A 21729-nucleotide genomic window follows, 5' to 3' on the forward strand; every position below is an offset into this window, starting at 1 on the left:
GGGGAAAGAGTCATCATAATTGAAGCTCATGTATGCTAGACCTTGCTATTCTCCTGTGCCCTCAGAACCATAAAGAAAAAATTTTTTTCAAGCCAAAGCATCTGCCAGTTGGTGGGATGGCATTAGGGGTGAGGAAGTGGTTGGTGATGCTGGGATGACTTCCATGTGATTCCGCACCTGGAGGCCACTTATTTCCGTGTCTTGGATATTTCAGTTTTCATCTATGTGGTTGCTGCCTTATTCATTCTGAATTTTTATCTTGCTGTTTTTCTCTTTCTTATGTCGTAGCACTTTCTTACCGTTGTGTATATCCCTTTCAATATTTTATTTTTAAAAAATGATCCAATGTCTAAAAATATTAGCAGCGAATGTAGAGAGAAAGAGTATGGACCTGTTGTAAGGATGGTCTGACTCCTGAGAAGGGGCAGTTTTCCTTCCAGCTTTGCCTCAGACAATCCCTTCAGTGCCCTCCCCATGGTGAACTGTGTTGTTCCAAAGAGGAGTCACCTTCACTCTGGAACCTCGGACCTGAGTTAGACAGAACACCTACCGGCCAGTACTAGCCCAAAAAATCTCTGCTCAGTTGGCTTCCCTTTCTATCCCCCAAGTAACAATCGATCCACCCACCTAATTACACAACAGAGCTCAACTCTATACCCCATTTGTAAAATGAGGGAGAACATCTACAATACCAGGACACTTACCACTGCTACATCTGATCCAAAGCAGTGTTTCTCAAACTTTCCATGCATCAGAATCACCTGGAGGGCTTGCCGAAACACAGATTGGCCCAGGTTGGTCTGGGGTGGCCCCAAGAATTTGCTTTTCTAACAAGTACCAAGATGTTGCTCATGCTGCTGGTCTGGGGGGTCACACTTTGAGAACTACTGCTCTAAAGTAACAACGGTCCCCCTAGTCAATATCAATGCATTTCATGAATATCCCCCACTTCCACCACCACAACGTTAGTTCTCCTTTTTTGGATGTTTTGGGTCTGTTAATTTAAAAAAAATCCATAAACCCAGATGGCTCTGTGGCCCCCTTGTAAAATCTCTCCCTCCTGGGACCCCGCCCCCCGGCCACTTCCCCAGTCGCAGTGATATTAGCAGTGTCAGGAAGCTCTGAACAGGCCTAAGATGGGGAGAAGGTACCAAAACTCTGTGCCAGGAACTGGAGAGTCTCTCTCCACGGAGGACACTGTAACATGATTTCCCAGGTTTAAGCATCATGATAAATGTCGTTACCATATCTAAGTAGAATCTACATATTGGAAAAATGTAGCAATGTTCTACTTACTGCTGTAAGTAACCTGGAAGGAATTGCTGTCCATCTTGTAGGTCTGATTGAGGTTCTGTGTTACTTGCTCGTTTGCTTTGCGCATTAATTCAGGTGACGCTGCTGTTGTAGTGACTTCATACACCACAACCACACTTCCAGGCCTGGATGGAGACCACTCAGTTCAGTAAAGCAGTAAGTGATCTGGAAGAGTCTAGATCCTTATGGTTTATTTGCATAAGAAAACAAAATGGCAGGAAGAGCCTGGGGACTTTATCTTCAGGGGTCCACTGAAATCCAACCTGTTTCTAAGCTCTAGCTGAAAGCCTGAGGCAGGGCTCGAACACTCAAATGTCTGCAGATGGGTAACATTAATGACTGGAATAGCTAGATGGGGCGGAGTGAATTGAATCCTACAAGTGGGTCAAAGGATATAAGCCACAAGGTACAGACTGTTGTCACACAGTCTGCTGGCCCAGGTTACCAGCTATGCTGAATATCCAGTGAAGCCAAAATCCTCAACGTTTCTGTAAACATTCTTTGTTTTTTAATTGGCAACTAACTTTTTGAAACACTGTGCAAACACACTTAGGGCTGCCCCGTGCCTAACTCCACAGGGATGCATTCACACGACAGTGTGCAACTCTGTGGCCATGGCTAGCTGGCTAACTTTTTTTTAATAAAGGCATGATTGCATGCATGACTTTATTTCATTTTTGCATTTCTGACTTCCCTAGATGGCAAACGTATCCCACATCTTTGTTTGCAAAATTCTTGCGTGCATAGAATGAACACAAGACTTTTTCTCACCTTCCTTCTAAGTAGGTACATCTCTAAGGCGTGAGCTACTGTTCTCAGTATTTCCTTTCACTTTAAGCCCTGGAAATCTGACACTGTCTTCACCTTTACCAAACTGCCCCCACTGGGCAACCCAGATGGTGCCCTTCTAACGGGCTTTTGCTTTTTCACTAACGTTTTGGTATCTGCCATTGGATAAAAATGACCCAGTTATAGCATTCTTACCTGAACTCTGTCACTGTCACCAAGTTGAAGCCTGGTAAAATACTGTAACCCTTCCAGAACTGGAAAATAAAGCAAGACAAGTGTCACGGATCAAGGTCCACTGAGAGACGGGTCAACAATTTGAAACAGAGTGAAAAGTGTCTATTTCTTATCACCCTGGGTAAAATGCTCTCCTGTATATTTTGTTAGCGCTAGCACTGGCAGATCTTTGAAGACGTGATTCCTATCTACCCAGGTCATTCTGGGTTCTCCAGGAAGCAAACACCAGAGTAAATGTGCAAAAAATTTACTTGGGGAAATGCCTAGGGGGAAAAAAATGGGAAGGCAGTGGGGAAGGCAGGGAGAGCCATCAGACCCGAGTGAAATTGTGCAGCAGGAGAGGCTGGATGAAATCATCCTAGACTGAGCCTGGGAAGGTTCAGTACAGCGTTCAAAGGAGTCCCACGTCTGCTAGACAGACCTGCCCTGCTCATTCACTAGCAGCGGGCAGCCCGCACTGCCATGCAGCAGCAGCCGGGCCCTCAGTCAATTGCATTTTCTGTAGTTGGAAATCTTCGAGGTGCCTTCTTGCGGCTGCCACACTGCGGGATCGGATCCCTCACTTAACATATCACAGCTTTGGTTGAGCCAATGTGGTTTTTACTGATGTTTTTACTTCATTTTGTTTCCCTGAATTCCAACCCCACAGGAAATTCAATTTGAATCAAGTCATATTCACAGGGCGGATGCCGTGTGCAAAGCGCTGTGTTAAGTAGCTGGATGGGTGGGATCCAAAGATTAATATGTAACTCTCCTTTTTCCCTCAAAAGTGTGTAATTTAGTGTGTCGTGTGTGTGCATGAGGAGGATTCTCATGCTGTGCAGAACTGTTACATGTTGGATATGCAAATCAGATATCCTACAGCTCTTCTGTATCCGAGTTTCATCATGGCGCCCATGAACAATGGTAGTATTTGACTGGGTAAGCAGGAGGCTGCTCCTGGCTTGAGGCAGAGGGTTGGCTGTCCAGAGGGTTAAGGGGAGTCATTACCTCAGCCCACCTGTAGCAATTTTTACCACACCAGTTGAGAAGCTCTATTCCAAATGAATTGACTCAGCAAAGCATTTAGGTTTAGATGAATTAATCCAATGTAAAGCATTTAGAATAGTGTCTGGCCCACAGTTTACAATGAGAGAATATCCTCTTTTTTTGCATGAGTAAATTTACATATGTATACAGTTTTTTTTTTTGTTTTTTTTTTTTTTTTTGCGGTATGTGGGCCTCTCACTGCTGTGGCCTCTCCCATTGCGGAGCACAGGCTCCGGACGAGCAGGCCCAGCGGCCATGGCCCACGGGCCCAGCCGCTCCACGGCATGTGGGATCCTCCCAGACCGGGACACGAACCCGTATCCCCTGCATCGGCAGGCGGACTCTCAACCACTGCGCCACCAGGGAAGCCCATGTATACAGTTTTTTTTAATATTCTTTTCGTTATGGTTTATCACAGGATATTGAATATAGTTCCCTGTGCTATACAGTAGGACCTTGTTGCTTATCCATTCTATATATAATAGTTTGCATCTGCTCATCCCAAACTCCCAATCCATCCCGCCCCTTCCCCCACTCCCCCTGGGCAACCACAAGTCTGTTCTCTAGGTCTGTGGGTCTGTTTCTGTTATGTGGAATCTACAATATGACACAAATGAACCTATCTACATGCGTAAATTTAAATCTGCCTTAAGTGTGAGTGCCTTGGGACCTCCAGGGTAGAGTGGCGTGGAATCCTCTGTGACAGACTTGGGCTGGTCTGCACAAAAGATGTTAGGGGTTTCACCCATGTGATGTGCGAAGATGAATAGAAATGCACCATCTGGTGCTTCTAGACCAGGTTCTTGGACCTTTTAGTAGGTTTCTGTGAGTTGATGCTGCCAAATTTTACGTGAATCAATTCTGTCCTGGGAGGAAATTCCACCTATAGGTCAAGATGATGTCCAACCATCCCCTGAACACTGTCTGATTTGAGCGCTTCTTAATTCATCATCCCAGAGGTATAGAAATAATTTCAACATTCACATTCATAAATTCTGACAGATTCAAGCCAACGACCCACTGTAAATGCAATAGATTCAGTTCAGCTCAGCGTTTGTTGGTTAAGAGCCTCCTGGGACCAAAACTCACCGCTGTTTCCAAGTCAGTCTTGTAGGACCTATAGAGGGCAGAGGAAGAGTTCTTGAGTTCTTCTTGAAAGCCCACATTGAGTCTGACTGACATTCGCAGGGTAATATCTGCTGAAGAACACAGGGCAATATTTTAAAAATCCCATGTCGGCACTTGAATACACACAGGACAGAGAAGCATTTGGTTGAGTTGATATCAAGTAGCCACTCAACAAACAAACATTCAGTGAGCAGTTACTTACCTCCCTGGAGCTGGCAAAAAGGTCCCTTGGGAGGCAGTCCCTTAAGGAGACTGCAATGATGCCCTGAAGGGGAGCCATCATGCCCTTGACAAGTGAGATTGTGGAGGCACCTTTCCTGAGGCCACTTATAGCCTTTCTCACAGGAGCACCAGATTTCACTTCCAGTAGGTCTGCAGACTGTCATCAACCAGAACAATGAGGAGAGAAAAGGTAGTTACCGCCTTTGTGTTTATAGATGTCAAGTATTTATACTTGTAGGAAACGCTAACTCCACTTCATATTCCCCTTCTGGGAAGTTCAGTAGTTCTGCACGAGATTCTCATGATTCCCGTACATGTCACCTCGCTGTTAGGCACGGCCATCTAAAAGATGACAGCTCTAACTATCCCAGGGGCTGCCTACAATGATAAAGTGCTAAACAGATTCCCGGACTAGAGGGTATGGCAGCCAGCCTCCAAGGTGGCACCACCCATCCCTGCCTCTGGGTACTCACACCCTTTTATAACTCCCTCTCATGTTGTACTAGGGTTGTTCTGTGTGACCAAGAGAATACAGAAAGAAGAGGTGGTGCATCGCTTCTGAGATTAGGTTATAAAAGACACTGTGGCTTCCCTCTGGGTTATACTCTCTCTCTCTCTCTCTCTCTCTCTCTGATCACTTGCTCTGGGGGAAGCCAGCTGCATTGCATGAGGACATGTCATAGAGAGGCCCACATGATTAGGAAGTGAGGTCTCTAGCCAATAGCTAGTGAGGAGCTGAGGGCTGCTAACAACCACATGCGTGAGCCTGAAAGTGGGTTTTCCAGGCTCAGCTGAGCCTTCAGATGATTGCAACTTTGGCTGACGGCTTGACTACCACCTCATGGGAGACCCCAGAGCCAGTGCTATCCAGCTAAGCTCTTCCTGGATTTTTGGCCCTCAGAAACTGTGTGATGTAATAAACATTTGTAGTTTTTTGTTTGTTTTGTTTTGGTTTTTTTTTTTCGGCCATGCTGTGCAGCTTGTGGGATCTTTGTTTCCCAACCTGGGATCAAATCCCGGGCCCTCGGCAGTGAAAGCACAGAGTCCTAACCACTGGATCGCCAGGGAATTCCGAGTCTGTTGTTATAAGATGCTAAGTTTCGGGGTAATTTATTACGCAGCAATAGATAACAAATATAGAGTATAAGTAAAAATTCTAAACTTGTGCCTTTTACATTTCAAGTCAGATGTGAACAGCCCAAACAGACTCCAATCCCATTAAAAACTGACACTGACAGATGCCCTGAAAATAGAGGGCTTGGAATTTATGTCTAAAACTGAACTAAAGCCACATCACTGTGAGCTGTTTGTTCTGCAGGTGGGCATCTAGGCAAAGGCCCACAGAGTGACCACCCAAAGGAAAGCCGTCAAATAATTGTTCCTGAAATAGGAGGGACAACCAAATCCCCTGGAATCCTTGGACACCGCTCCCGTCCTGTCCTCAAGAAGCAGGAGGGGGTGAAGGAGAAGCAGAAGGAATGGAGGAAGTCAAGGCTGCTAGTGAGTGTGGTGGACATTGGCCGGGGATAATTCGAAGGCAGCCAACCAGATCCCCTTTGTCAAAATCTCTCTCCCGCTGACGTGAAGAGCATTTTTTTGGTTGTTTTATTTTTGTTGTTGTTGTTTTTCATTTACTTTTTTTTTTTTTGTGGTACGCGGGCCTCTCACTGTTGTGGCCTCTCCCGTTGCGGAGCACAGGCTCCGGACGCGCAGGCTCAGCGGCCATGGCTCCCGGGCCCAGCCGCTCCGCGGCATGTGGGATCTTCCCGGACCGGGGCACGAACCTGTGTCCCCTGCATCAGCAGGTGGACTCTCAACCACTGCGCAACCAGGGAAGCCCTCATTTACTTATCTTTGAGATGGATGTGGAGGTGAATTTAGCAGAACTTTTGACTCCATGTAAGATACAAATGTGCCTTAAGAGGATGGCAGAAGCGACCACCCCTGGACCACCTACCGCATTTAGGGCTTGACACACATTGGCCATAAAAATCCTCAGTTTTGTGTACTATGATTAAAAATGCCTTTCAGATAACTAATAAGAACCTACTGAATAGCACAGGAAACTCTATTCAATGCTTCGTAATGACCAATATGGGAATAGAATCTAAAAAAAGAGCGGATATATGTGTATATATAACTGACTCACTTTGCTGTACAGTGGAAACTAACATTGTAAATCAACTACACTCCAGTTAAAAAAAGTTGATTAAAAAACATGCCTTTCTTGAAAGGATCATAAGATAAGCTGTTGGAAGAGTGGGTGGGGGAGGCACAGGAAGAGGGGAACAGAGAAAATTTGGGGTGCTTAGATATGAGTATCATGGTCAGTAAGTCTAATCTTCCTTACCCAGCCATCCCATTACCTCCTCTCTGAGGTCAACTCTCCCCAGGCTACCCCCCCCCTCCACACCCCACATCCCCCTCTAACAGGAAGGGGCTCAGAGCAACATTTCTCCTGATTGGCCTAATCCTCCTATTTCAAGCAATGGGTCTTTTACTCACCTGTTGTCACCTCGATGCTCAAAATGTTGGTAGCTGTGTCAGTGTCATTCCCTTGAACTGGAAAACTGAGGCTTTTCAAGTAAGCTTTGCTAGGCTCCAGGAAGGAGGCATCTTCAAAACTGACCTCAACATCGACAGTGAACTCTTGGGCTGCAGGACTGCTCATGGCAACTGGAACGAAAGCATATGAAGGCTGTGAGAACTCACTGTGGCGGGCAGAGAGAGAACGTGATGGACCTTTCAGCGCTTAAAGCCAATGACGTTTTAATTAGGTGGTTGGGATGAACAGACGCACACTACTATATATAAGATAGATAACCAACAAGGACCTACTGCATAGCACAGGGAACTCTGCTCAGTGTTCTGTGATAACCTATAGGGGAAAAGAATCTGAAAAAGAATAGATACATGTACGTGTATAACTGAATCACTTTGCTGTACACCTGAAACTAACACAGCATTGTAAATCAACTAGACTCCAATATAAAATAAAAAGCAGAAGTTTCTTGGGAATCCCCTGGGGTCCAGTGGTTAGGGCTCTGCGCTTCCACTGCAAGGGGCATGGGTTCGATGCCTGGTCGGGGAGCTAAGATCCCGCATGCCGTGTGGTGCAGTTAAATAAATTAATTAAAATTAAAATTAAAAAAAAAAAAAAGCTAATGACTGGGACATGTGGATGCCGGACACATCAGCCTTTAAGAATTTCTAATGAACTTTTTTAGAGAAAAAGAAGTTTGTTTACTGATCACCACCAAGCCCTCCCTTCATGATTCTTCCTCTCTGCGACTCTGCTGTACTAGAGGAGAAAGGAAACAGATCTAGCTTGTACCAGCGCTGTGGTCTCTGGCCATCTGAGAGCTTCACAGGCCAAGCTGAGGACTTGTCCATACTCTCCATTCCCACACCCCCGCTTGGTGTCCAAGGCCAAGGGTGACTGTGTGGAAAATGGACTCAAATGGGACACGAATAGAAGCAGGGAGACCCGGCAGGGAGGCTCGGCAACCGTCTAGACAATAAAAGCCATGGTCCTGACTCACCAGCATGAGTCAGTATGTTTCTGACACCATTCAATGGTCATGCGTGTATTTTGAGAGCTGAAGGATGCACTCACGGCCTGAAGACCTCTGGGAAAAGTCATGTAGTTAATTCCCTTTGTTCTTAGCCTGTATGCAAAGCTTGGGCTCTTTGTTCTTACTCTGTATCTCTGGTGTTCAGCACATGCTAGGTACTCAACAAAAGCAAAATTGGCAAATTGGAAATTAAAATAAAACAGATCTTCAGCAATTCATTGTTCTTCCAAATTGTCTCAAGACTGGTTGCCCGGCTGGCATTCTAGATGAGTCTGCTTCCCAAGCCAGGCAAGCCAGACAATAGATCTATTGGAATGTTACTGCATAATTATCACTATTACATCATGTCTGGGGCTGTTGGTTGTAAGTTCTCAAGGGTAGGAACCGCTTCTTTCACTTCTCATGGCCTTACCCACTCCATCTGGCATGGAGCCCAGAACATAATAAATTCATGTCCAATCAATTCTTGATAAACCTGTGATTTCTGAGTTGAGTCACAGATTCACCTTTCTGTCGTGGCCAGAATCTTTGGCTCATCCCTGGTTGAAATATATAACTGGAGCAGAAGCCATGGGCTTGGTTAGGAGCTAATGACGAACCTTCAAAAAATAGGAGAATTTTTAACACTGATGCCTTGAGAAGACAAGTTGTGGCTTATTTTATCTTGCCAGTCATATAAGGAAAAGATTAGTGAATCCCTGCAAAACTTTTACTTTAAAATATAAGTAAAATCTGGAAGTACGATACATATATATACATATATATATGTATATATATAAAACCATAACATTAAAATTCTATGTCTGTTTTCTAAAATGACAAAGAATTTCCCCCATAATATCACAAGATTTGTTTTAAATATTCCAAGGATTATTTATGAGAAACACTAAAATGGAGTAAGTTTGCTATGGGAAACTCCAACTGATAAATGTTTATTGTAGAAAATGGTAATATTTGTCCACTTACAGCTGTAAACTATGTTTGTCTAGGAGTTTGGTTTTACTTATCAACCTTGTTGAGAATTATTTCATTTTGGCATCCTTCAACTTGCTGTAATTAACTCAAACTGTAAAAGATGTCTGTGTACATTTTCTTAAAATTAGGAATGCATCTTGCGGTATGTTTCCTCCTTATAAAAATGTATTTACAAGTAGAACACAGTGACTTTTAAAACCCAGTGCGGAATCTCAGTTTGTCACGATATTATGGCATTGCTTGAAATTTCCTGTTTTCTTTCTGATTTGCAAACGGTTCTGTGATGCAAACAAGCTCCCTGGAAGGACTTGCTAATCTTAATCTGAGTGATAACACTAGACATAGTATGTGGCCTGCTGGGAACATTTGCAAGGAGGGCGGCTGCATGATATTTATAAAGCTCTGTTTTAGAGCACATTCTTTTTCCTGAAAAGTAACGCAGCAATGTTTATACCCTCCGGAGGATTCAGAAGCTCCAGGATCCTCTTTGCTGTGGTCAGTCTACTCTCCTGCCAGGAATGAATGTAAACAGGATTTCCTGGACGGTAGCCGCCTTTGAGATGAGTGAGGTCAGTAACAATCCCGTATCACCCACTCCATCACCTGCATTATTGCCTCCCAGGGTCTGATCCCAGCATGATTTCAATGCCTGCCTGAGGGTCGTTAGTATCACCCATCCCTGAGCCCACCTCTCTCTGATCTTTACAGACGTAACTGGAGAATGAGCATGTGCCTGAAAAGCACATGGTGCTTCCTGGATGTCATCATTCCCCACTGAAGCCAAGGTAGTTCTTCCGCTGAGGTCTTACAAGGAGCTGAGCCAAAAGCTTAAAATACCACTAAGAGGACAGTTCCTGTGACTTTAGCGAGTTCTAGTCTATGGCATTTGTGCAAATATTAATTGAAGCACCAGCCTCTAAGACCCCCTTCCCCTCAGCCACCTTTTATGCTCTTGACAACTTCTAAGGGAGTTTCAGAATAACCCTCAGCCTGAGCATCAGTTCTCCATAGAGACTGATACGGATGGGAAACATTTAATAGAGAAAGAAATGTCTTCTTGAAAATGGTCAATTCTTCAAAACAGGCTCAAAAACACCATAGTAACTCAGAAGGCTACAGGCTTGCCCTTGGAAATCTTCTATTCCCGTGGTCCCCACTCCTGACTGATGATTATCCACACCTAGGGATTCTACACACACAGATATTGTGGAGCCTCAACCCAGGTGAGTCAAAGTAGACTCTTTATAAGTTAGTTCCAGAAATCTCTGCTTTTAGGCATGAGAAAAACGATTCCCCCAAAGAGTAAATGACTTGCCCCAGCTTCTGCTGCTTGTTGGTGGTGTCCACAGGACCAGAACTTGGATCTCTGGACTTCTAGAATGGGGTTCTTTCCATTACCTCACTCTGACAGTGTGCCTGGTAGAATCATTTCTCCCTTAATTGTGCCATGCGTTCCTCAGGAAAAGAGAATAAAGGATGTTTTGGAGGTGGGGTGGGCGTGCAGTAATTAATAACGTCAAAGATAGAGATAGCTTGGCTGGACCTACCAGTGACCATTGGCTTGGCCCTGAACCCAAAGCATCCTGGTGTTATGGGCAAGCAGAACACAGAAACACCCCTGGGCCTCCAGTCCCTGTAATGCCCAGGGAGAGCATCTGAGTTTAAGGGAAGAAGCCCAGATGCTCAGGATTAGTATGACTTGTGTAGGGTGGGGTCAGGGGCCCAAGATTTGGGGCCGAAAGGCCAAACCCTGTCCACCTCACCTCCTCCAAACCTGAGGACTTCAGAGCTTCGGAAAGTGATGCTGGTGGGTTTGCCCCAGGCTACAAGGGACCCAGGAGGAACAGGAAGGTTCCTCCCACTCTGTGTAAGTGTGTATTTTAGAGGCCCTTCCATGCTTCTCTGCTGCCTCTGGACCACCTGATTCCAGACAGTTCAATGTGTTCTCTTTGCCTCGGGCTCCTTCGCCCCGGTGTTGTTTGTCTGAGTTCTTCTGACTCACCGATGCCCCAGTGGAAGGTAGCACATTCCAGGGGTCATCAGTGTCACAGACGCAGGCCTATCCCTGGCCTGGGAGGCACAAACCAACCAGGATTTCCCCTCTCCTTTCCCATTATTCACTGCCCGCCACACAGCACTTATCTTATAGAGACATTTCTGGAAAGTTGGCCACAAACTGTGACAAGCAGTTCTGGGTCTTCATCACGGCTGTTTAAGCAAACAAGACTACTTTTGCCTGGCCACTCTACTGGTAATTACAGCTTCTCAGAAGTCGGGGCCTAAGTCAATGTATAAATGAATCTCTCACCTGCAAGAGAGTGAAGCCTGCTGACATCACTCAGGAGAAATGAAGTTCGTATGGTTTTCTCTTGACCAAAGGGGCCCATGCTTCTTTATCACTGAAGATTTGGATTTGTTTCTCCCCCTTAGTCCTGTAGCAGGTAAATGTTAAAAGCTACCTGCTCTGCTTTTTTCTTGACATGTTCTCGTAGGTACCAATTTGGCAGCGTCATCTGGATCTGCTGTACCTTTGTCAGGAGAGAGTCAGAGAAACTCACCTCCATATAAAACGGTCCAACCCACCTTTAGTTAGTTCTATTAGAAACTTACATTTAGCCCAGACCTATCTCTCTGTAGCTCCTACCATTTTCTAGGCAGTAGCTTTGCCCTTTTCAGGCTCCCAATATGGGATGACCCTGCTTTTGATATTACAGAATTTGAATTTAACTTATGGTGCGTGCATATCCTATCCTTACAACCAGATTAAAAGTTGATAGCCGCAGTCAGCATGTTTTATGTTCTTTGTGCCCAATAGGTGCTTAATAAATGTATACTAATTAAATATTAAAAACACTTCTTTGCTAAAAAAAAAAAAAAAAAAAATCATGGCACGGAATCTCACAGGCAGGATCCAGAAAGTCATGTTGAAAACTCTGTCTCTTAACTATGAGCTAGGACTTGGGGAGCCTAGAGAGCTGGGGTAAATGCCCACTCACCTGGGAGGCTACTGAACCCCTGTGAGCCACGCTTTTCTCATCTGTAAATTAGGAGCACTATTTTCTCTGCAGAATTTGTTGTTAAGGAGTTGGGGTATGAAGACCCCTAGCAAATTGCCTGGCATATAATAGCCATTCTGAAACGGCGTGTGGAAATAATAATACTGATCATAATAAGTGTACGGATTATCATCTATGCAGCCATCTGCTGGTAGGTCAACTAAACCTAATTCTCTTCCAATCAGGTCTCACTTTTGAGATAGGTAAGCAAAAAACAAACAAACAAACAAACAAACAACCCACCAGGCAGAGAGAACCAGCCTTCTCTTCTTACTTTGCCACCACTACTGCCTGCTCAGAGCACGAAATGCCACAAGTTATCATAAGAAAGATTAAAGCCAGGAAAATCCCCAACTCTGTTTCTCAACCTGGAGAATGCACAGCATTTCCTGAACACAGATCAAAAAGAGACAGCACACCCAGCCGGGCTGCAGGTCTGCAGAAAGGTCAGGATTTCCGAGCTGGCAGCTGGCAACCCAATCTGGTAGGAACCTTGCTCTCACTGGATCTGTGAAGATGTAAGTGCCTCCAGCTCGGGCTTAGGACATCCTGGGTCTCCCTTTCTCCTACCAGCCATTCCTTTTGAAACCAAAGAAGAACCAGTGGGGACTCTTCAGCCCAGGACCCAAGACACATTCCCAGTTAAGCTGAGAAATCTGACATGGGGAACTTTATAATTGATGCTGAGGACACATTTGCGTTACTTCCAACCTAAGAAGCCTCTTTTTAGGAAAAAAACCTTTAAAATCAGTCCATCCCGGCACTTTATTTATTTTTGGCCACACCATGCAGCATGCAGGATCTTAATTCCCCAACCAGGGATCGAACCCGTGCCCCCTGCAGTGGAAGCGCAGAGTCTTAACCACTGGACCCCCAGGGAATTCCCAAGAAACTTCTGCTTTCAGTCCCCTGTGAAGATTGCCCTTAAGACTAAATTTCCCGCTGACTGTTGTTCTTCCAAAATAAGATTTTCATTCCAGCTCCGGCTTCTACCCGTGGCCTCCACCTCCCCAGTCACCCGGATCTGTGCACTCCCAAGTATCATATAGATCATTCCTCCCTGTCACCCCCATGTCAAGTCTGTCCCCAAGTCCTTTTGACCCAATTCTCCAAATGTCTCTCACAAGCGTTCGCCATGTTCCTTTCCTAACGTCATTCCAGGTACCAGGGCCGATGACGGTCCACACTGCTGAGCATCCTTGCTGGTCTCCCGGCACTAACCTCTTCATCTAATTCCTTCACCCGTAACCATCTGGCAAATTTTCACTTCAGATGGCTTCCACCAATGCCTTCTCTGTGGCAGTCTCTCGGCTAGTCTAGAATCCACTTCCTGGTGGAATCAGGACAGAATTCTGGAGGCTTTGACGGATGTTTATTTCCCTCTGCTCCCCAATAGCCACTGACAAGCAGGTTCATACTCTTCTTGCCTCTGGCCTCCGAGTTTTTGGTGAAGGTTTCTCTGCCCCCACAGAGTTTTGAGATAGTTTTCCTAAAATGCTAATATTGTAGCATCCAACCTCCTACCTTCAGTAGTTCTACAAAACCTTCTCTGTACCAGGTATATTTCAGGCCCTGTCAAATGCAATATTTTTATGAATAAGTCAATTAAATTTGTTTTTAATTTTAAAAACCATTAAAACAAACAAAAACATCAAATACCCCCCACCAGATAACTATATTAACATTTAAAAAATAAGTACATACTATTACTTAATCCTCTCAACAACCCTGTACAGTAAAAATATATTTGTATGTATGTATATATATGTTTGTGTGTTTGGATGTGTGTGATATATTTGTGATACATAATACGTGGTAATGGAAGAAGTCCATAGCTCTGAGAATAAATGTGAGTATTGATCCTACCTTTAAAGGAACAAACTTTAAAGCTCTACAGAGTTGGTCCAGGGCCTCAAAAGAAAATTCCTTTTGAGAATTCTCTTTCTCTTGGGAACTTTGTTTGCCCCTTTCTGGCATGAAGGCTCCAGAACACAGACACTTCTGTGTGGCAGCTGCTGAATGTAACCTTCCTATTGCTTGCTTTCCTAGGTTTCCTGGAGAGCGATGCTCTTAATTAAGCAACTTATATTCTGAGTATCTGCGGCCCAGGGCCTGGGCCTATCCATGACCAGTTCTTACTTCAGTGATTTTGTACAAGTACCAAGGCCAATCCTTTTCCTGCAGATGATGGGTTGAGTCATCAACACCTCCAAAATGACCCCAGAGCCCCAAACCATGTATAAAAAATGGAAAACATGTTTTCATGGTGATTTGTCATCTTCGTGACTGTTTTTAATGAAAGCACGTCTGGAAAAATTTTGGAATGTCAAATCCTTAGAAGTGGAAGTGCTTTCCTCTCTGAGGGCTAACCTCTCATGCTGGCACCAAGGATCACAAAGAGCTAGGCCCGGAAGTGCAGAAAGATGTTACTTTTCCAGGTGTAGGGTCACCAACTGGTTCCGAGGCAGGTGGCAGCCTGAGCCCTAGAAGAAGCTGGCAGAACCCGGAGCTGGAACTTAACTCAAGTGGTTTGATTTTAAGAAGAAATGTCTTTCAAAATATTGAGTGGGGACATCTCTGGTCCTGTTCCTGTCACGGGGGTGGGAGGGTTCAAGGGGTTGTCGGCGGGGAGGGGTGGGTAGAGGTGATAATGCTTGTTTTAAAGCACAGGAAGTACAAAGTACAGTCTGTGCTGTGAATCACTTTAGGGAAGGAGAGGGGGGCGAGTGAGGATCCCACAGGGATATAAAACAAGGTTGAAATAGAAAAAAAAAAAAAAAGGGAAGGAAGGGAAGGAGAGAGGACCAATGGTATGAACTTCCTTCGAGCACTTCAAGAGCTTAATACAATATGGTTGAATTCTCATTTCACGCACAGGGCAGCAGGCGGATCTTGTTATGGCCCTGTAAGGGGCTCTACCGGACGCCTTTAATCTGCCCTCGGCGCAAGCCTGCTCCCTCTGGCAGCCTAAAGTCTCTTTTAGACCACCAGACTGAACAGACCAAGTCCCAGCATGCCTGGAAAAGGATTCAGTCCCAATGTTACAAGTGAAGAAATTTCTAGACGGTTGGTCCAGCCACGAAGCCAGCACTCTTAGCAAAAAGGAACATATCCTCGGAACTCACACAGGGGCCGCTATGACAGAGACACGCCTTCTCTTTATTTGTTCACTCATCTGTTGGGACACTGGGCTACATGCCAGGCTGCAGAGAGGAAGAGGGTTCAAGGGAGCTCATGTCTCCTGGGAGTGGCAAACAGGAAGCAAAAGAATTACAATGCATTGGGATAAATGTTGGGCTACGAGGATGTATTGTGGGTAATGGGAACCCAGGAAAACAGCCCCTCCCTGTGTGGGGAATTGGTGGAAGACCTTCCAGGGCAGGAGCCTATGTGAACTGAGTCCCCCAGACAAGCAAAGGGGTGTGGTGAGTGGGATACTGACTCTGTGAAAAGCAGCAGCAGGACAGTGAGTGGGCAAAGCACTTAGGGTCCAGTGAGCGGATAATCAGATTTTATCTCCAAAGCAATTGGCAGCCCTTGAAGGATTTTCTGCAGGGAAATGAGAAAATCAGGTTGATGCTTTTGCAAGGTTGCTGTGGTGGGAGGAGCTGGTCCTTGGAAAATGCAGCCTCCGGATGTACCCACCTGCTCAGGATCCCACATGAGGGAGGAGACACTGACCGTCACCATGCAGGTGTTCACAGCTCTCACCTGCCCCCAGCCCTCCAAAGGGCAGAGCCCTGTGTTTTCCAGACAGCTTCTTGGGAATTCAGTGGGAAACTCGAGTGGCAGGCAGAAAAGGACTTGGGTCTAGCGATTCAACTGATCCACAAAATAAAGTGCTGAGTGAGAGGAGATGAGGTTAAAAGAAAAAAAGAAAAAGAAAAAAGGCAAGGCTGCTGGGCTGAGAAGAGAGAAGCAGGCTTTTTGGTGGTGGCGGAGGGCAGCTGAAGGAAGGGGCCTTGGGGAAGTCGTCAGGCTCTGAGGAGAGGTGATGGGAGAGGACACGAGCCTTGAATGTGCTGATAAGACCCCTTTAATGTCATTTGATAGAGAATGGAGTTCCTTTGCAGTTACTTCTAGAAATTGAACACTTAGGTGCTCAGAGACTGAATTACGTGGATCCCAGTGTTTCAAAAAGTTACAACAAATGTCATTTGACGGGATTTACTAGAACAATGGCCAAGCAAAGGGTTACATACCGGCTCGTTTTTGCCTTACTGGGTCCTCCCCTGCTAGTTCATGTTCATGGAGAAGCTGAAAGAACATTTTAGAAAATAGTCAGTGAGTGTTAGAGACGTCTTTTCACAATGGTTCTCTGTTCACATGCCCCGGGATGTTCAAGCTGAGGGTAGGGCTGCAGATTCTGGGTCAGCACCTTGTGCCCCGGGGATGGCGGGCAACCGGTGATTGAAGGGTCAGGGAAATGAAATGGATTTGTCTCTGCGGTATGATCTGGGCATCGACTTTTTATAGATCAGTCTCTAGATGCAGGAGCGGAAGAAATCAGCCTATCTGAGTTTCTCAGAGTTCCTGCTGCTTGAGGCCTGTCAAGAAATATAAATGACACTGTCCTCCACTGTACTGAGACTTGAACCCTGAGTCATTCGCATGACCTTCTAGACTAGTCTCACGACCTGTCTTCCACACTCAGCCTGTCCCCACCCCCATATTTCTGCAGCATTAGGGCTGTTTAGATTCTGCATGCTTAGAAATTATTTTCTCCTCCTCTGGCCCTTTTTCTCCTAGATGCTTCGGTGGTTGCCTTCTGAGGCGGGGGCTTTGAGAGCCAGCTCTAGAGCCAGAATGCCTGGGTACAGGCCCTTACTAGCTATGCCACCTTGAGGAAGTTACTCGTCCTCTCTGAGCCTCAGTTTTCTTTTCTGTAAAATGGAATAATAATAGTGCTGACCTCATAGAATTGTTATGAGAAATAAGCCAACCGCAACGTGGAACATAGAAAGCTCTCAATAAATGTTAGTTAGATCATATAGTACAATAATTAAGCATAAGGACTCTGCAGAAATTGAATTCAAATCCTAACTCTGCCATAAAATGGCTGTGTGACCTTGGGCAAGTTACTTAACCTCTCAGTGCCTCAGTACTCACCTAAAGTAGAGCGATAAAAATAGCTTACCTCATGAGGTTGTCGTGAGGATCAAATGATCAATCAATGTAAAACACTAGAATAGTTTTGATGACAGAGTAAGTGCTATTCTGGGACAGGGCATCATGCTATCCTGGGGGCACCATTCACATGGACCCCCCCCATTTGCATACTGCCACTTGCTTCATCTCCATAAAGCTCATCTACTGTCATCATGTGGCTTCTTTGTTTAAGAACTGACATTGATTGGCTTTGCTGCTGAGTTCACTGCCAGCTCCGTAGCTTATAACCTTACCTTGACCCGATATGGGGCTCCTAGCTCATCCCTGCCTCCAAGTGAGTTTTCCTATGATATGTTTCCCAATCCAAACTTCCTTAAGTCTCAGTAGAAGAGCCCGATAACCCATGACCTCCAGGGTGTGTGCTTTACCATGAACCCTATATGCACCAATGAACACCCCCCGAGAGAGAGAGAGCTCTGCCATCTGTGGTCTCTACTATTTTTTCCTAGTTATCTCACATAATAATGATAACAAAAATAATAATTCCTAAGACTTCTTCAATACCCTGTGCCAGGCACTGTTAAGTACTTGGTGTGTGCTTATTTATTTAATCCTCATGACAATCTAAGGCGTAGATACCGTTATTATCTGCATTTCACGGATGAGAAAACACCAGGCGCAGAGAGGTCAAGTAACTTGCCTAAGGTCACACAGCCTTGAAGTGGCAGAATCAGGACTCAAACCCAGCTAGCCTGCATCCTAAGTTTGTGCTTATCCACAGAGGTATGACATCGTCTTATCAGGAGATACCCTGGAAACTGTGGGGGAACTGGGTTCCCCTCGGTGACCCAGTATCTCTTAACTAGTGCCTTTTCTCTTTCTTTCTCTATTGTCTCCTCCACCCCCTCCTTCTTTTCAACGACTAGTATTCACGTCCACAGGAACTGTGGAGGGACCTGAGAGTTCACAAATGTTCTTGAAGAAATGAACAGAGGAATGATGGCTGATGATTAGAATTTCCAAAGCCCAGGGTGCTGCTTCGTTTGCAGTGAGATTATTTCAGGTCTATCGAAATGTGCAGAAACCAAGAAATAACAAAGTCAATGTATAGGGCTGGTTCCTGTGCGGCTTGCCCTGGAGCCTTCTCTGGCTCTGTGCCTGGGCAGAAGGAAGAGTTCTTCCGTTGCCTTGCTGCCTCCATCCTCCCTGGGGCTTGGGGGCGGGGAAGGGGAGCCACGAGTAAGCTTCTCTGTCCACTCTTTTTTTTTTTTTTTTTTTTTTTGCGGTACGCGGGCCTCTCACTGTTGTGGCCTCTCCCGTTGTGGAGCACAGGCTCCGGACGCACAGGCTCAGCGGCCATGGCTCACGGGCCCAGCCGCTCCGCGGCATGTGGGATCTTCCCGGACCGGGGCACGAACCCGCGTCCCCTGCATCGGCAGGTGGTCTGTCCACTCTTCATGGCTTGCTGCTGGGGAACTCAGCCCAGGAGAAGGTGACTACTGGTGGTCACTTTGGGGAAGTTCTCCCAAGCTGAGATTTCATTTCTCCCATTTTCCAGGGGTGCTAAAAAATTAAGGACTTGCTGCCGGCACTTGTGGGTTAAAATCAAGGTACATTTCAATCCTCTCATGCAGAGCATTTCAAATCTTTGTGGGCATAAGGATCACCTCCCTCCCTCCCCTAATCCGATTTAGCAGGTCTAGAATTGGGTGAAGAAAACTGCTTTTTTAGGGGCTTCCTTGGTGGTGCCGTGGTTAAGAATCCACCTGCCATTACAGGGGACACAGGTTCGAGCCCTGGTCCGGGAAGATCCCACATGCCACGGAACAACGAAGCCCATGTGCCACAACTACTGAGCCCACGTGCTACAACGACTGAAGCCCGCTCGCCTAGAGCCCATGCTCCACAATAAGAAGCCTGCGCACCGCAACGAAGAGTAGCCCCTGCTTGCCACAACTAGAGAAAGCCCGTGAGCAGCAACGAAGACCCAACACAGCCAAAAATAAATACATAAATTAATTAATTTTTTAAAAACTACCATACGATCCATTTGATGGATAAATGGATCAACAAAGTAGGATATACATACAATGGATCCATATTCAGACTTAAGAAAGGAAGGAAATTCTGATGCATACTACAACATAGATATATTTTTAGGTCATTATTCTAAGTGAAATAAGGCAGTCACGAAAAGACAAATACTGTATGATTCCACTTGTATGAGGTACTTGGAGTAGCCAAAATCATGGAGACAGAAAGTAGAACAGTGAGTTCCAGGAACTAGGGGGTGCAGAGCTAGGGAGGTATTGTTTACTGTATACAGAGTTTCAGTTTTGCAAGATGGTTCTGCAGATTGGCTGCACGAAAATGTGAATATATTTAACACTACTAAACTATACACTTAAAAATGGTGAAGATGGTAAATTTTGTATTTACCACAGTTCTTTTTATAAAAGCTCATCACCCCATGTTGCTTTTAAAATGGTAGAAGTGGGAGCTGAGTGGCAGCTTAGGGCAGCATGAGCTGATAAGGCAGGTTCAAGGGCACCTTTCCAATGGAGGTCTTCAGCCTCTAGGCTGGATGAAGATATTATATCTTGAAGGTAGATCTAGGGGGTGACAATTGGGGCCTTTTGGCATGGTGGTGGGAGCTTTCAGGAAGACAAATTTAAAGTTCCACCAGCAGTCCTGGGAGGCCTATCCCCTGATCAGCCTGGGCCATGAGGCAGATGGAGGGACTTTGTTAAGGATGTTGTGATGAGGGCCGAGCTGGCACAGTGGGAGGGCACTGCTGCAGCTAGGAACACCGGGAAACTCTGGAACAGAGGTAAGGCTGACCCCATTGCTGGGATCATTTCAGGCTCCGGCTTTCTCTCCACATGCTTGGGGAAAGTAGAGCTCTGTACTGACCGTGCAAACTCACAGGAAAAGTAATGTTTCCCTCCTCTATTTATAAGAGCAAGCTGCTGCATATAATTGCATGGGCTGTATCTCGCATATTGGAGTTTGGAAGAAGACATACAAAGTATACCTCCCAAGTCATTAGAGAAATAAAAAAGATAAAATCTAGGTCCAAACAAAGAAAGACACAAAAACAGAAGAGAGGAAGGAAATGCATAAACTCATAAAAAAACATCCTGAAAGTAAGAGCAAGCATTTAAAATATGACATCAAATGTGAATAAATTATACTCCCCAAATCACAGTCAAGTTAAAAAAAAAAGAACCTCAAACATTCCTTGTTTATAAGAGAACCAGTAAAACAAAGGAATATACTGAAAGCTAAACAAAAAATAAAGAACAAAGATCAGGCAAACACAAATAAAAAACAGAACTGACCATTGGAATATAAGACAAAGAATTAAAATTGAAAAGTACCAAGCAGGGCAAAAAGAGACATTTTCTCATGGTAAAATCTACCAGTGAAGCTCTAACAATAGTGACAGACTGGATAAAGTAGCACTAAAGTATCTTTTTAAAAAGTCAGTAGAAAAAAATACTATTACGAGAAGAGAAATCATAATAGCAAACACCGATAGAGCCTTTTAAAAAATGTATCAGGCACAGGGAGTTTACTGGGTCAGTAGATGGAGGGCGGTCAGGACTCATATTTCTTTTCTTTTTTTCCGAATGCCTGTTGGAGAAAATCTCATGTAACCTGTGTGAGTCAGTCGTGAGTGTTTCCGCTTCTGGAAGAATACATCTGTGACTACATTCGAGTGTAACAGATAAAGAGACCCTGCATTTTACCCTCTCCAGAAAATAAACTTCCAGACTTCTGCCAGGGTGGAGGAAGGGCAACTTGCCCAAGTTCATGGCATGGGAGAGGGGATATAGGGACCCAACCACTTTTCACACAACCTTCAACCAGTCTCCTTGTATCAGCATTCCCTTCATGCCCCACTTTCAGAGGGTTTCATCAATTCTTGGACATTTTGATGAATATTAAGTTAGCTTTCTCCACTGTTGGCTTAAGATTCAGCTTTCTTGAGTTTTCCAATTTGATTGCCAGTTGAGTATTTGTCTTCTTGTCTCCAAAATTCTGTTTTATAATTTCCTTTTCTGCTCCATCATTATAATTTTACTTTTATTGATGCTGCAGTCAGATTTTAAGAGGACTGTGCTCAACATTATTTTGTTGACCAAGCATATTCCTGGCTCTGCTCACTGCTACTGAAAAGATTTATTGCAGAAATAAAAACTATATTATCGGGACTACAGGAAGGCTCAAACCAAAGAGTACTTCCCAGAACTTCTGCTGCCAGTGTCTTTTCCCCACAGTGAGCCACAGCCACC

At 45.1% G+C, this 21729-nt stretch overlaps 1 protein-coding gene across 1 annotated transcript in view; it reads right to left on the minus strand.

Moving 5' to 3' along the window:
- Positions 1 to 21729, minus strand: part of ADGRF5 (adhesion G protein-coupled receptor F5) — a 57778-nt gene that overhangs the window by 29206 nt on the left and 6843 nt on the right. The window contains exons 2-7 of the mRNA XM_007451906.1: positions 16525 to 16579; positions 7222 to 7392; positions 4697 to 4873; positions 4456 to 4562; positions 2299 to 2357; positions 1297 to 1439 (exon numbers count right to left, since the gene is read on the minus strand). Of these exons, the coding sequence (XP_007451968.1) occupies positions 1297 to 1439; positions 2299 to 2357; positions 4456 to 4562; positions 4697 to 4873; positions 7222 to 7392; positions 16525 to 16579 (712 nt within the window). The remainder of the gene's footprint in view (positions 1 to 1296; positions 1440 to 2298; positions 2358 to 4455; positions 4563 to 4696; positions 4874 to 7221; positions 7393 to 16524; positions 16580 to 21729) is intronic.

The sequence above is a fragment of the Lipotes vexillifer genome, unplaced genomic scaffold (genome assembly GCF_000442215.2).
Source record: "Lipotes vexillifer unplaced genomic scaffold, Lipotes_vexillifer_v1.1 scaffold147, whole genome shotgun sequence".
Lineage (NCBI taxonomy): Eukaryota > Metazoa > Chordata > Mammalia > Artiodactyla > Lipotidae > Lipotes > Lipotes vexillifer.